Genomic DNA, 15,332 nt, shown 5'->3' with positions numbered 1-15,332 from the left:
TGCGTGCGCTCTGCAATTAAAAACTAACAATTGGCTAAGAAAACTAAATCTTAAAATTACAACATTCTCGCGAGGTATGTTTGTACAAGAGTTTTATTTACAGTGTTAAAGCAGGTGACTGTGCCAGTTCATTTATCCTCCGGCTGTCTTGTGCTCAGAGTTGACAGACTCGCAGCAAAAAAAAAAAAAGGGTCCAGCCTCTGAAGTAAACTAAAACCATGTTTGTTGGCGTAAAAGCAGAATATACATTGTTATAATTAACATTTAAAAAAAAAAAAAAAATCAGTTGGGATTTATAAGACAAAATGGGTGGGAGTCTGTTGAGTGAGCAGCATCTTAATGGCAACAACATGGACAGAGTCAGTATTTTAACACTTTGGTCCAGTCCTTTCCTAGGCACTGAACTTCATGTGGCAACAAAATCAAACACAAAGAGAAAAAAACTGAACAGAACTTGACATTCACAGGCGGACGAAAACAAGAAAAAACAGTGAAGTCTTCTTTTGAGTCTTCAGGATGGTTTGGGCGTGCTCTGAACATGCACGGGGATAAAGAAAAAAGATGAGGGCGCAAAGCCTCATTTCCTGAAAAAGGCACTGCGGGTGATGCTGTACAGCAGGTGATGAGGCTTTCGTTTTGGGGGCTCGGCCAATGAAAACACCTGCTGCTGAGGCACGCTGGTTGGGATGGTGATGTGACGCTGGTGAAGTGGGTGAAGGTTTTGGTGGTGTGGTGGGGCAGAACCAGAGTAACCAATGTCTAAAAAGGTGAACGGGCAAAACAAAAAAAATAATAGTTATGAATGAAAATTAAAAAAAAGATACAAACGTTATCAAATGTAAATGAAGAGTGGCATCAAGTAAACAATTTCCTTACTTTTGCTCTTCTTCTGTTTGGCTCTTCTGGCGTTAACAATAGCCTGTTTTCTTTGCTCTTCACTGATTTCCATTCCTGCCAACAAACACACAAATACACCTTTGTGTCAAAATATTTCCAACCACCCCCTTCTTCCAGCAGTCGTTCCACCCTGTTCCCCTTTTATTTGACATCTACCCACAGGAGCAGTTTTGCGTCACGAACAAAAGGAATTTCTCAACTCACCCATCTCTTGGTCTTTCTTGACTCTGTATCTCTCCTTGGCGAAGGCCTGCAACCACCTCTGCTTGTCCTGGGCCTTCCTGCAGCAAAGCACGCACACAAACTCCAGCGTGAAGGCGTGGCGCAGGCGCAGAGCATTCCTCAGGGTCAGGCCCAGGTCGAAGTCCCGACCGTCGGCCACGTCCAAAACCTCGGTCTGGTCCATATCCAGCCGTCCACGGTAGTGGAGCAGGTCTCTGCGCAGGACGTCTTTTTTACAGAAGACCAACTGGTGGTCGAACAGGAAGAAGCTGCGCTGCTGCATTTTGCCTTGTCGGACGACTCGAGTCAGCTCACCGGAGTGGATCAGCTCCGAGCTGCGCTCCAGTACATCCGGGCCCTGCAACGACACGTAGAGTCCAAACATTTACACAATACGTGCAATATTCTTTACCCAAGAGTGGTAAAACATATCCGATAAATTTGATTAACAACCAGAGTACAAACTGGAAGAATATTTATGAGTTCTCATCACCTCCCAGTGTAGAATGTCCACCTGCCAGTGAGCGATGGTGTCGACGCTCTCCAGCCGCCTCTTCCTCTCATTTATCAAACTGGCCACATTCTTCATCGCCTCGTACGCTTTGCTCACTCCGCTGTGATCACTGCAATAAATCAGCAAAGGAAAAATGAGCACACGGTCCACTTTACACTGATAGAAAGAACATTTCCAGTCACAATAGAACAGTGCTTTAATAACAATCATGGACAAAGTTAGTTATCAAACCATGACTTCTTTATTTAAAGCGAATGAATGATTATTGGATTGGTTAACTACAAATACTGAACATATTGCAGCTATTAACACACAGCTGTCATTGTACAGGCCATCTTTTTCTTGCCTTCAACAGAATGTGTAAATAAATAGATGCTCAAAATGTACAATACACGCAAGTAGTAAAATAAATAGTGAGGTAATGAATCTCCAGTACCTGTGGTCTTTGGGAGTGTACTTAAGCAGTTCTCCTAGCTGCAGGGGGTATTTGCAGATCTTCTGGACGGGCGTGAGCAAGAAACCAGCAATGGAAATGTCAATCATCTGCTGGAGAAGCCGGCAGGCCTCAAAGAAATGCTTATATTTTCCAGACTTCATAAGGCGCTGCAGCTCAGCGCAGGCTGCTGGATGAGTGTTACAGTAGTCGGAGTAGATGGAGAAGCCATCTCCCTAAGGACCAAAAAGAAACATTGAATGAAATTGTGGAACTGCTAAACTAGGTAATTAATTGAGTTGCACAGTGATTATGTGAATTGGGACGGTTGTGTGTGGGGTCGCTGACCTGCAAGAGAAAACAAGAGCCAATTTCACTGAGATGTGGTTCATCTTTGTTGTACTTCTTCTCCAGGTCTTTGAGAAACTGCCTCTGGAACCTGTAGATGTCCTCTATGTTGCTGAAGATGGTCTTCAACTGCAGCTCAGTGAACATGTCCGGGTGTTTACGGCACTGGCGGATGTAACCCTGGAAGTTGCACAAAACCAGTACGCTGAATGTACAGAAAAGTATGGAAACGGGTCACACAAAGGCCAACAGGAGGTGCTAAAGAGAAAAGTACTTTCTGAAACGTATAGCTTATGCTAAATATTCTATAACACAAATTAGAAATGTATTTGAATGCAAGACAGCTTTAGAGAAGTGTGTGAATGTATAGATTAAATAACGGACAAATAAGGTAGCAGCCCGAGCTGTGAGCATTGCAGCCCGTACCTCACAGATGTCTTTTAGGTGCTTGATGTAGATGCGTTCAGTATTCATGATTTCCTGAACCACATTGGTTCTCATCTGTTCCTTGTGCTGAACGCTGTGTGTGTCCCTGGGAGCTGGGTCTTCCTGGTCCGCTACGCTCTCCACACTGTCTGCACTCGAGTCCTCCTGGTTCACTCGCACCTGAAACACAACCACCGCACACAAAGCGATCTCCTGAGCAGCATTCAAATCACAAATAAGTCTGTTTAAGTCAGGATTAGTTTCCCAAACATATTCTTTCCCGTCCCCACACATGATCAAACAAACACGGCTCTTGACATTTTTGCTTGCGTTTCATGAAATCTCCGTAGTGAAACAAATTACAAAAGATGGAACAATAACTAATTGAACTACAGAAAACTCAACATTGCTATAGTAACAATAAGTGCAAGTTTAACCAGCTCTTGTTGAGCAACATTGATTCAGCTCCAAGCAATTACACAGCGGACAGCCATCTGCCAATCAAATAACCTCACCGTGGTTACCACAGCCTTCCTAATTAAGACTTAACAGTCAATCAGCGCTCGTCACCACAGAAACCAGTTGAACCTGTGAGGTTCTAACCCGCTCACACACACTGAAGAGGGCTGTGGAGGTTTGCTTGGAGCGAAGCCAGTTTGTGGGTCTTTTCTGTGCCGCTGGAGAGCAAACATGCGTTTGACACAGAGGTCAGGAAGTCCACTTACCCTCACAAAGCAGGAAGGGAACCAGGCCTCCTTGTCAGCCCCTCTGCCCCACCACCAGTCCTTATGCGAGGCATCCAGGACCCGGATAACATCTCCAGCCTTGAAGGCAAGCTCCTGCTCCTCCATGGTCACATGGTCCCAGAGAGCCTCAGCATACACCGTATGGCCAGAGTTTATCCACTGAGAGGAACACACACAGATAAGATAAAAAATACAATTACATGCAGGCTAAGCCCATGTTTAACATGTCCGATTATGTCGAGACATGTGGTTGTCCGTTCGGTCAAACAGATTGAAAACATTTTGACACAAAGCCGTTCACGAGGCACGCATACAACAAGATTAAAGGTTTCATCATGAATTCAACACACGTCTTTGGAGAAGAGCGTTTCCTTCCTCAACTGTACCTCGTTGAGCACAGAGAGCTCCACCCCTGGCTGGAGGTAGGGCGTGACATCACTGAGCTCATCAAAGCTGCCCTCCTCCTCTTCGCTCACGCTGTCATCAAGTGTCGGTGAGCACTCAGACACACCGACTGCAACAAATACACAGGGGTTAAAAGAGATAACAAGATCCAAATTCTTCAGGAAACAAGCCACAGATGCAGTCACACCCACAGCAGCAGTTTTCTCCAACACACTTATTGACATTCCCAGACTCTGCTTTCCCACAGACGAACATTTGTGATCAACAACAACAACCCCGGTTCTCACCGCTGAGGACTCTGTGCAGCTGACGCCGTCCAACGCGGTCCAGTCCGATGGGGGTGCTTTGGGAGAGGGAGGAGGGTCGAAACCTGGCAGACACGGCTCTGTAGGGGGGAACCTGGTGGGAGGGGATGGGCGGCCGCGACAAAAGCTGCAGGGAAGAGACGAGAAAAAACATCCTGGGATTTAGGAAGAGCCCACTTTCTCAAGCTCTCTCCATCTTCCTGGTCTCTCAGTTGTCACATTGAATTGGAGCCTGCGACTTTTTGACGTAACCAAGACCATTTTTGACCTTTTCTTTTCTTTTTTTTTTGTATTGTATGCCTTCATCACAGACGCGAGAAAGAGAGAGCACAACAAAAAGTACAGAGTCAAGGCAATGGCCCCAGGTCCTCATCTTTTTGTACAGTTTAAATAATGCTCAATATTTTCCTTCAAACACCAACTTAGTGGAAAGAAAAAACTTCATCTGCGTCCTTTAAAATAGCTACTTATTTACCTGAGAGCTTCTGTAAAACAATAGAAATTACCTTCATGTATCAACCACAACTCACATGAAATGGCAAAAACAATGTGGATGGACTGCATTTTTAACACATTGGAAACAACAACTTGTAGTTGACTTTAAACGTGCTTCTGAACTTAAATTGTATTGAATTGAAACGAGATCAGTCTGAAGACAACCTTGACTCAACACCTGAGTCATTGAAACAAAGTATCCAACCACATTTTAACAGTTTATAAACAGTAGATGGAAATTAATCAAAGCCTTTTCATTGTTTTCAAAAAGAATGTGCTTTTAGTAGTTTTAAACCATAACTTTAAAGGCTTACAGAAGGAAGGCGGTCGTCTTTCTCCTCCGTATCAGAAGAGAACAGATCAACAACTCCTATCACGGAGATTGGCCGCTGCCTCGTGCCTTGAGCGTCTCCGTTGATGTTGCAGTTCTCGGGGCTCTCTCCGTTCCCGCATGCGTCACTACCACTGCAGTCTTTATGCAACGAGGGATGTGCTGTCCTTTCTTCAGCACGCAGTTCTGCCACTTCCTCTGGAATAGAGTGCTTCCTGGAAACAAGCTGCCCGTAGTCTGAGATGGGACGAGGTCTCGAACGTCCACTCCTTCGCCTGGGCTTGACGACGGATGTTTCCGTGGATGCATCTTTGGGTGACTCCGAGAGGCATGTAGGTGAAATAGGAAGGGTGCTGCTGGTTGTTGGAGAGTCTTCCTCTGTTTGGAGAAGTGCTTCCGGCTCTGATGTTTCCTAGGGATGAAACAAAAAAAAAATAATTAAAAACTCTACGAGCACGCTCATGTTGATTTTCTCCTGTTCAATGATCTGCAATGCACACAGACGCAGAACATAACGTTTGTTAATCAGAAACAGAGCAAAAAGGTGCTGACTGCGAGTCAAAAAAGTAGCTGCAATTGTCTCGGTTGGATCTCAAGGCAGAAACCACGTTAATCAGTGTGAAACTATTTCAATGAACTTTATCAGGAGAAACTTTATTAGCACGTGAACTTATTCAGGTTCACACAGTGATTCCCTCCACATATTGAACACAATGAACCTCTCTGCTTATCAAGTTCAAACAAGAACTGCCACAAAAATCCCACAAATATTCCACAATCAAATGTTATCATTCGGTATGAATGTAAGCATGTATTGTTTACACAACGCTCAAATATTGGCTAATAGTTACTCATGCGGAAACTGCTGTTCTCCGTTAGTCGACCAGCGATATCAAACCTCACCTCTTGCTTTTCTCGATCTGTGTCCGGTCCCCAGCATACACACTGGAAAGGCACACAGTGGACTAGCACCATTGTGAAGACACACAAACACAGACTGACCTGTGTCTGTAATTGTTTTTGAGGCCGGCAAAAGCCGCTTGATTTCTATGGTAAACAAATCCAATTTTTCCGGTTCATCTTCAAAGGCTAGATCCGACTCTCGGACAAAAGCACATTTCATGAGAGCGCTGCGTCTCTGGATCCGGTCTACCTGGTGGTTCTGCTAGCCGTCCAAGGCCCAGTGTCCATGGTGCTGGACTTTGATCCACTCGGCTTCAGCTCAAGGGAATGGGGGATGGAGGGGTTGGGGGGCGGAGGGGGTGAGGCGGGGGCTGTACTCACTCCTCGCTGCGTATCCTCCGACAGCAGCAGGGCTATGGAGCAGTTTTGCGCAAGGGCCGCTAATCATAAACAAAGCCTAATCATTAACTCTGCTCCTTCAGAATGCCGGCACAGAACAGCTGGCTTGAGCATGTGACCGTTCTGGCGCAAAAGTCAGTATATCATACACAACTGACAGTGGAAAGGACAGTAAAGAACGATTTATGCTTGCGTCATTTTTTTTTTTGACACTGAAGGGGACTTTGGACACATGCAGCTCTTTTCTTTTCAGCACACGCGCGCAATACTGACTGACATCCTGACACAGACGTGCCGACTCACTGCAGCGGGCTGGAATCATGCCGGATTCAAAGATCACTTCATAAAATCACATCGGAAAGGTGTGATGGTGCATTTCCCAAGACGAGGGTCAATGGCACTCAACAGGAAGATTGGCATCCGTGAAGGATCACGATGTTCTAGATTATAATCACAATCTTTCCTCTGTCAGTAATTCCTTCCTCTATTCAAACTTCACAGAGAGCCTGTTATCTAATGATTTCCAATCCAAGTCAACGATAAAGATGCTGCTAATGCGGGACATTTCTCTCTGTCGTAGTGAAAAAGCTTTGTAATCAGACAAGCATGATGCCATCACTGTTTTTCAAACATTCTGCATTGTATCAGAACTGCCTGTGCTCAGCAGATAGAAACAGGTGGGGCAATACTGACTGCTAACAGAAACTATATCCAGTATGCATCAAGAACATTTTAATATTTCACACCCCTCTCATTTCTACACACATGGTTTTCGTCCCTTACCTCATTTGGTAGCACGCCGACTTCAGTCTGATCTTGTTGTTGGGGAGTTTCTGTCTGGCTAAGAGGAGATGACTCGCATTCTGCTGTTCCTGATTCACCACGAGCAGAGACGGCAGGTGAAGTCGGCTCTGTTCCTTCTGGCGGCTCCACAGAAACCGGGCTGATGAGGACCTGGTGCTGCCGGATGCCGTCACTGCATTCGGCCTGGAGATGAACCAGAGGGGAGCGTTCGACAGACATGACCCGGCCTCTGACAGGCGAGGGCCGGCGCTGTCGCTCGCTGGTCGGTAGACAAGGCGCGCGGCGGGAGTAGTCATCGTGGAGACGAGTCAGGGGCGACAACGGAGATGCAGAGGTAGGGTTCGGGGAGGGACTTCGCCTGCGTCTGACAGTCAGGTCAGTCATGCTGCCAACGAGCTTCAGCATCGGCCCCTTGGTCATCACTGGGTTCTTCGTGCTGCCGACAGCGTGGCCCCGGAGATCCACTGAGGAGGCGCTGGCGGTCCTCTGGATGTTTGGTTTCCCGTTTGACGTGCTAGCCCTCTGGGCTTCCTCCTGAAGCAAAGGCGGTCCTGGAGATGGGGCTTTGCGTCTGAAAGGCGCCTTAAATATGTGAAGATTTTCGGCACTTTTGCTCAGTCTGCTCAGCACCGTCACGTTTGTGTTCTCCTCCATGTTCTTTGCTTGTACGTTGATGCCGGATGTCTGATCTGGTTTTGCTTCATTTGTGCCGCTTCCTGCTATCCTCCTATTCCCTGTGTCCAGTAAGGAGATGCGTCCGGCTCCATACGCTCTCCTGATACTCCTTGAGATCCGCGTGTTGCGCGTGAGCCCATCTCCTTCGTCATTTTCCTCATCATCGTAGTCCTCAATATCTGATCCAGAGTGGCTCATCCCAGAAAACTTTTGGCCATCAAAGTTTCCATTAGACACACTGCAACCGTCTGCGAACTTGAAATGATTTTCTGCATCATCTAAACCAGGGTCAATGTCGGCCACACCTGTGTCATTAGCCATTTCCCGATCTGATGGTTCATGGTCTCCATCTTGGCTGAGCGCCCCTCTGCTCTGTATACCCTGGAGCACAGAGGAGCGGAGCTTCTTGAAGGAGTCCACACCTAGTCCTGATAGTCCTGACCAGGACTGGGGGACACTGTTGTTGCTGTGGGTTGAGGTGGGGCCTTCAGTGGTAGAACTGGGAGCGGGGACAGGGACCTTCCTCGAGTTGGAAAAAAGCCTCATAATTCTTGAGGAATAAGGCTTTCCCTCAGTTTGTCCTATGACGGGGTTGGACCAGGAGGTGTTTATGCCATTCCATCGGTTTTCGTAAGGACCCGCTGTCACCGGCTGTACTTGGGCGCTGCACCCAGACGGCCGACACGGGACTACACTTCCGTCAGCGTGGCTGTGGAAGGGGTATATATCACTGAGGGGTCGGCTTCGGGTCAGCGGGTCAGCTTTAGAGTTGTGGAGGCACGGGAGAGAGTCTTCGCTAGTGGACAAGACCCTGTCCTGCTGTTCTGCCTGCAAACCAAACAGAGATTTAGTTTTAGCTCATCTTAGAACTCTTTGCTTATTGCATCATAAAAGAATGAATGGTTCCATTCAAAGGAAACGTTGTAGAAATTCAACTTGATAGAAGAGAAAAAAATATGAATATCAATATTTTTTGTATTAACTGAATACACTAAGATTCGGATAGCAATGTTTTTTTTCAGGGAAAGCTGCAAAAATAAATGACCTGATGAAAAACATTAGTACAGTGTGCCTAAAGGGACGTGAGCACAAGAATAAACAATTGTCTGTGTGAACTTTAAAGTTCAGTTTCCTCTGCGTTTGCATGCGAAAGGAGCACCAGAGAGAATAAAGCGAGAGACAGATGATGAAACAGAAAGATGGATATCCCTCAGTGTGCACACACAGTATCCAGAGGAGTAAAACATATTTCACTGAGAACACAACATTCATTTGTCCTTGGTGCTGTATTTCAATGTCCAAGGAGAGCAGAGGCCCAGGTCGGGGTGGTGTTGTGCCAAGTTCAGCTTTGTGTGTGTGTGTCTGTGTGTGTGTGTGTGTGCGCGCTTCTGGCCAGTGGCAAATGCAGCCGAGCCTTTGAAGTGGGGCTTTGTGAGCGTGATTAAGCAATGAAACTTGCTAATCCATTGTGATTAATGCAATAAATTGCCCAGTTTTCTCCAGACAACGTAGGAGGAGGAGGTGACGGTGCGGGGGAGGGTTGTGTGGTCTTCAAATCAGTAAACATAGTTTAATAGTTTAACATCTCTTAACTCCTAATACACAGGTTTTCTCTAAAGGATTCTACTTGGTGTTTTTCAAAGTGTGCATTAAGCTTGTTATAGAAGGAAAAGCACAGATGCTACAACAGTCATCACATTAACAATGGCTCTATTCTTCATGTTTTCCAGTAAACCTCAACGAGTGTGACAGTGAGTCAGCGTGCACAATATCAGGACCCTTAAACTGAGGCAGCTAAGTGGCATTCAAGTATCATTTGTTTTACAATTTACACCCATGTTTTTTCCTCTGTGACGTCAAAATGTCTTCTGTGAAAAAAAGATCCAAGGTCTGTTTTTTAAGTCGCACTAATAATAACTTATTTCCTACAAAGTGAGTAGACTAGACAAAATGACGAGGCTGTAGAGACGACAGCATATTGACTGGCAACATTAAATAGCATCTTAAATGACTTTCAGACTAAAATGATATGTGGTTGTAATATCAATATCATAGTGTGAGACAGACATCCTCTGATATGTTGTTGTTAGAATAATGTAATATGGTATAGCAAATACTTGTTATATATTTTTGAAGGTTTAATTACATTTAAATGGAGCAACTTTATGGATTATCGTCTTTTTTACTGTATAACTTTACTTTAACCACCCCCAAACTGCTCGTTTAGTCAGTATACACTTTAAAAACTAAACACAACACATCATGTGTTATAATCAATGAATGTAATGTTATGGCTTCTAAATGCTATACTTCAGAAATGTTCAAAATGAAATTACTTTAGTCACTGCTGATTGTTTTACATTTCCTGCATTGTCTTACATTTTCTAGTCTCCTACAAAACACCTCGACATATTGTTATTATCATTTCAGTACTTAGCAAAAATAAATTACGACTTTGTCAGCATTACTGAGTCCAAACGCAAACTGAAGGCGTTTTTTTTTTTCATCTTCGATTGGCAGCGTTGCTTCCGCTGTTGCCCTGTTGCTCTGTAGGCAACACGTGCTGGGAGGTGCACAGATCCTGGAACGCTCCCATGCCTCCCCGTCCTCATGCGTGCTCAGCAGCAGATGGGCTTTCTCAGTCAAACTCTCTGTGGAATCTTCTGTCACTTCAACCCGCTCACTCCATCACACAGAACACTTATGTAAACACAGAGCCACCGCTGCCAAGCACCACTGCTGACAGACAGTAAACACCCCTTGTGAAACAATGTGCGGCTTTCAAAGCTTTGCTGAATTGTCTTCTTGTACTTTCTCCTCGGCGGCCGCTGAACGAATCCCGTTGGAGTAGCAACTGGAAAAGTAGACGGGATCAATTAGTCCATCTATTTTTCAAGCAGAAAGATAGGAGACAGGACAGGAATTTCTACAGCTTGAGCGGCGTGTTTTAGTTTCTAACACTCACGTCGCGCTATCAGCCATTCCCACTGCGTTATCCTTCAACACCTTTCTGCCTTTTCCGTAAACTTGGCGCCAACTATCACAGGCCAGTTGGCGTCTACTAATGCTTGGCAGTGCTGTCAGAACCAAGCTGACGCATGTGGTGACTACCACTAATGCATAAATGCAATATGCTTTATACTCCATTAAGTCTACAGTGTGTTAGTTTCTATTACTTTTAACTATGTCCTTTAAAACTGGTGACATCTTTATGAGCCTTATTGAATTTCTAGTCTAGACTGAATGCATCAACCTCAATGACAATGTTGGCTTTGATGTGCATGGTAGACAAACTTGTTTGTCTGTTGACATGGAAGGTTGGTTGGCAAACCATACCGACCACATTTAAGAACAGATTAGACACCGTCAACAGCCGCTTTCTTAACTATGAAAAGCTGTTTTTAGAAAAATAAAATATAAAAGGAATACTGAACTGCTTTTCTACTCGAGGTACTGTATTTTTGTACTGTCGACAATACAAACACAGTACAGGAATACAAGCATAATTCTGATAATATTTAGAATTTTGTTAATTTAAAATCAAAAGTTCAAATCTTTGTCATCTTTCCCTTTCCTCCATATTTTCTTAAGAGACAGAGGAAATAAAATTATTATATCCATGTTGACAGCGATGCCTTCCAGATAAATATTTCTTACATATACGTTAATATCAAACCCTACTGTCCGTGAATGCAGGTCACTTTGAACTTTCCTGTATCCTCTTCACTCTGCCTCCGTACCAGGATCACTCTTGCTCTCTGGCTTCTTCTTCTGGATGGGAGCGGTGCGCTGGGGCCCTGGTCCAGAGTTAATTAAGAGCTCAGGGAGGAGTCCCCCCCCACACACACATGGCAGCCAGCTGGAGCCAGCCTCAGATTAGACTCCCAGAGACAAGGATGAAAACACTCACCCAGATACATAAACAAGTATACAAAGGCTCAAAGCATGCACTCCAAAAACAGATGCACAATTAGTTAGAGCATCCTTTCACATATTACACGGCCCATGTGCACTCACACGCATGCGTGCACTGAGCTGAGCAGGGAGGAAGGCATTTAAATCACAGACTCCCTTCCTGTTTGGCTACAAAACTCAGGCTGTTATGCAAGGAGTCATAAATGCATAGTGATTAGTGACCTTCTACCCGTAGTTGACCTCTGCAGAGGTATGTCCTGCCTGAAGGCAGGATAAACCCATTAGGCCAAAATTAACTGAGCATTAAATTGAAAAACCGCAAGGAAAGAAAATTCTGTCATTTTCCATTCTCTGGAGTTAACTCTGAGACGGACACAACCGCCCTGGAGCAACACCGCCATTCCTTTGTCTGCCACATCACTGGTTGTGTATTTGTCTCAAGGAATGAAAGCTGTAAGGAAGACACGTCCGAAAACAACGCACCATAATGTTTTAAAGAACATGTTAACTAAATCAGTGCATGTATAACTAAGGTTCTGTGAAACTTTTTCAGAACTAGAGAAATAATTCCCTGTGTTTTGTCTTTGAAATGAATGACTTCTCATAGTGAGTGTACAATCGTCTAGCAAGATTAGGAACACTTGACAATATTCAGTATCAAATATTTTAATCCATATTCAAATCTTATTAGCCTTGATGCTTGTTTTCTGACCTTTGCAAAGATTAAAAGTATCAGCAAGAAAGGAAATGTATTGTATGAGTGTGGGAGAGGGAGTGTGTAGTTTGTGTGTGTAGAGCCTATTCCTCTTCTATCCCAGTAATAATCTTATTAGCGGAGCTTTACCAGTCTGTGTTCAGGACTGGTTTCATCTACACATGATAGCCTAATCAGGGCGACAACTAAGCTATTCAGCACTGACTGAGAGTGACACCCAAAGCTTGTAAACCGCCCACAAGAGCTTGACTGCCGGGGGCAACTTGGCCGGTGTGCACTTTAGATATTAAGGACGACAATTTAAAAGCTAAAAGATACATTTTCAAAACAGTATTCACACATGATTATGAAATAGACAACACGTCCCGTCTGAATCACGTTGACACATGTGCTACCGGTTCAGTTTCATTGGTTTTAGTCTCATATTTGTCCATGACCTAGTTCCTCATTTTTTGATCTGTAAGATAGGAGTTTGGGAGATGCCACGCCCCTTTCTATAGAGCGTGGGAAGTACAGGTACCGGCTAAACCAGGGAGTGTCACCACTCTCACATACTTACTCACCTGATCTGCTGTGGACTGTCGTGGAGACAGACATACAGAAATCTAACACCGCACAGTGCACAAGGCTTAGAGAGGACAAAACACCACTGAGACTTGTTGTCAACAGTGTAACCTGACAGCAATGCAACAATAACCACAAGACTCGTTATTCAAAGACCATGGAAACCGCTTCTCAAGAGTATAAAGCCACTAATATCATATGGGGATCTGACACAATCTTAAATATTGGTTCCCATCGGTTTGTGAGTTTGGAATAGTTTATGCTCCACATTGATAATGAACACAGTGTTTCCCTGACACAAACGTCCTATTTAACTTGGCTGGTAAGTTTCTTCTCTGCTCTCTGGTCTGAAGTACAAAAATAAGAAAAGTAATGCAGATTAAGATCATAAACTACACACTATGCTCTCTTTTGGGCTTCATGAGGCCAAAGTACAACAGTGTATAATATAAAGCAGCCTGTTGTAAAAATATATTGAGTGGTTCAGCAGTATATTCTCGTGTTTATAAATCCTCTATAAAGCAGAAGAGCCTGTTCCTTGTATATTTAACAATGAATGAGCTTGACGCCACAGTTTACCTCTAGTATACATTTCCATCTGGGGAACAACGAAAACCAACTTTAATTGTGAGTAAACTGTAGTGATGGCTGCAGACTAAGTTAGTACTCTGGAAACAAGGAGCTATGGGAGGAGATTACACAGAGTAGTTTTCTAAACCCACAAAGAACTCGGGGCAAAACTGCTTATTTATTTCTGCATTAATTAACTTTCTTTGAGCATAAAGCTCTTTGTAGTAGGTGCCCCCACCCAACCCCTCCTTCACCAACTCCCTGCACAGCCTGGCATCTCCCACATCACTATAACAACCACGGCTGAAATGCACTGCAATAACCCCCTCTGGTAGGGTTTCTTTCACAAAATCTGAAATCAACGCAACTATAATGCGATACACGATTATAAAATCACTTAAAAGAATCACAATGCAACCTGTCACTTGTTTTAGGTGCATTAGCAGTCACTGCGCAGATAGCAGAAAACACCGCTTGCTCACCCTGCTCATAGTCGCTGATGTTGTCCTCCTGACCTTCTCTTCTCACATCAACAGAGCAGCTGTTTGTGTTGTTCAGCCATCGTGGAGGATCCTTGGTTTCTCGGAGCTCCGACGGCTGGCTGCCTCGCGCTCGTCGTCGTCACGCGAAAACATGTCGAGGGAAGAACAAAAAAAAAGAAGCACGACCAGTGCGCTGCGAACTAGTTACCCCGCGACATATTGAGACAAACGGCTGGCGGACTTTGCGTAGACACTGTGCTAGCAACTTGAGCTAGCTCACGAGCTCACTGGTAAACTTTTTCTAAATTACGCAAGCTTTGCAGAGCTTTGTTTTTTTTACGACCGGCAAAAACCTGTTGGTAGTCAAGTAACCGTAGAAAATAAATACTGAGTCATGCCATATCTTCCGAAGTTGAACAAGAAAGGCTCATTATTTCGATGGTTAAGGCTACTCCAGTTCAAATAGGTCTTTCTTGGAGGATCGAGCTGGTGAGCATCATTCATGCACTTGTTGCAGTGTTTCCAGGGGGCGTGGCTTCGAGAGGTTACGATTGAGGTTACTGGTTGACCACAGGGTAACCATACGGCTGACAGCCAATCATAATGTAGTAGATGAGTCCGTGACCACTAAGCCACGCCCACAGTGGAGTGCTCTTCATTGAAGAAAAAAAGAATGCTGCTCCTCATTTCCTGCAGCTCCTTGAACAAAAAAAGACTAGACCTTCCAGTTGCTGTTGCACTTTCTTCCTCGTGTCGTGTTGCCAAGACAATTAATGTCTCGAGCATTTCTGTTGTGCTTGCCCATCCCCAAATACCAGAGTAAGAATCACTTCGTGAATGTTGTATAGTAACATAACAATGAGGACATATGAAGTCACAAAGCTTTTGCTTGTGACAAAAATGACACCACGCCTGAATCGCAAGTGTTTAATTGTGTTGTTGTTTATTTACAGGCTGATTATCTCATTCCATCACAAGTATATGTACAAGACCTAATTTAAATCGATTTAACTACATCATGCACAACATACAGTGCAGTAATAATTCAGATTATTTAAAGTAGCAATATAACAGTGTAAATGTCATTGTTTCTTCACTCAAAGAAATGTATGGAAGTATTACCAGCAAAATGTACTTAATATATAAAAAGAGAGTACTCAAGATGCTGAGAATTTGCCCTTGA

General features: G+C 44.4%; 1 protein-coding gene across 1 annotated transcript; it reads right to left on the bottom strand.

Annotated features, from left to right (window-relative positions):
• Positions 1-75: 75 nt before the first annotated feature.
• spata13 (spermatogenesis associated 13) lies at positions 76-14,645 on the bottom strand. Its single transcript, XM_068581412.1, has 13 exons — positions 14,150-14,645; positions 7,208-8,731; positions 5,106-5,534; positions 4,279-4,423; positions 3,973-4,100; positions 3,566-3,745; positions 2,841-3,020; positions 2,415-2,594; positions 2,070-2,302; positions 1,613-1,742; positions 1,102-1,477; positions 877-951; positions 76-759 (listed from the first exon to the last, which is right to left on the bottom strand). The coding sequence occupies exons 1-13, from the start codon at positions 14,156-14,158 to the stop codon at positions 578-580; spliced, it is 3,771 nt and encodes a 1,256-aa protein (XP_068437513.1). The 5' UTR covers positions 14,159-14,645; the 3' UTR covers positions 76-577.
• Between the last annotated feature and the right edge of the window lie 687 nt (positions 14,646-15,332).

The sequence above is a fragment of the Clinocottus analis genome, unplaced genomic scaffold (genome assembly GCF_023055335.1).
Source record: "Clinocottus analis isolate CAN_PGR_092001 unplaced genomic scaffold, fCliAna1.0.p SCAF_18, whole genome shotgun sequence".
NCBI classification, from domain to species: Eukaryota; Metazoa; Chordata; class Actinopteri; order Perciformes; family Cottidae; genus Clinocottus; species Clinocottus analis.
Note: the sequence above shows the minus strand (reverse complement) of the source record. Positions and strands in the feature narration are given on the sequence as shown.

What these genes read in the sequence shown, in the direction of transcription:
- spata13 (XM_068581412.1), bottom strand. An exon ending in TCGGCGTGCTACCAAATGAG is followed by an intron (nt 5,535 to 7,207) that starts GTAAGGGACGAA and finishes TTTCATCCCTAG; the next exon opens with GAAACATCAGAGCCGGAAGC. An exon ending in TGGACATTCTACACTGGGAG is followed by an intron (nt 1,478 to 1,612) that starts GTGATGAGAACT and finishes GTGTCGTTGCAG; the next exon opens with GGCCCGGATGTACTGGAGCG.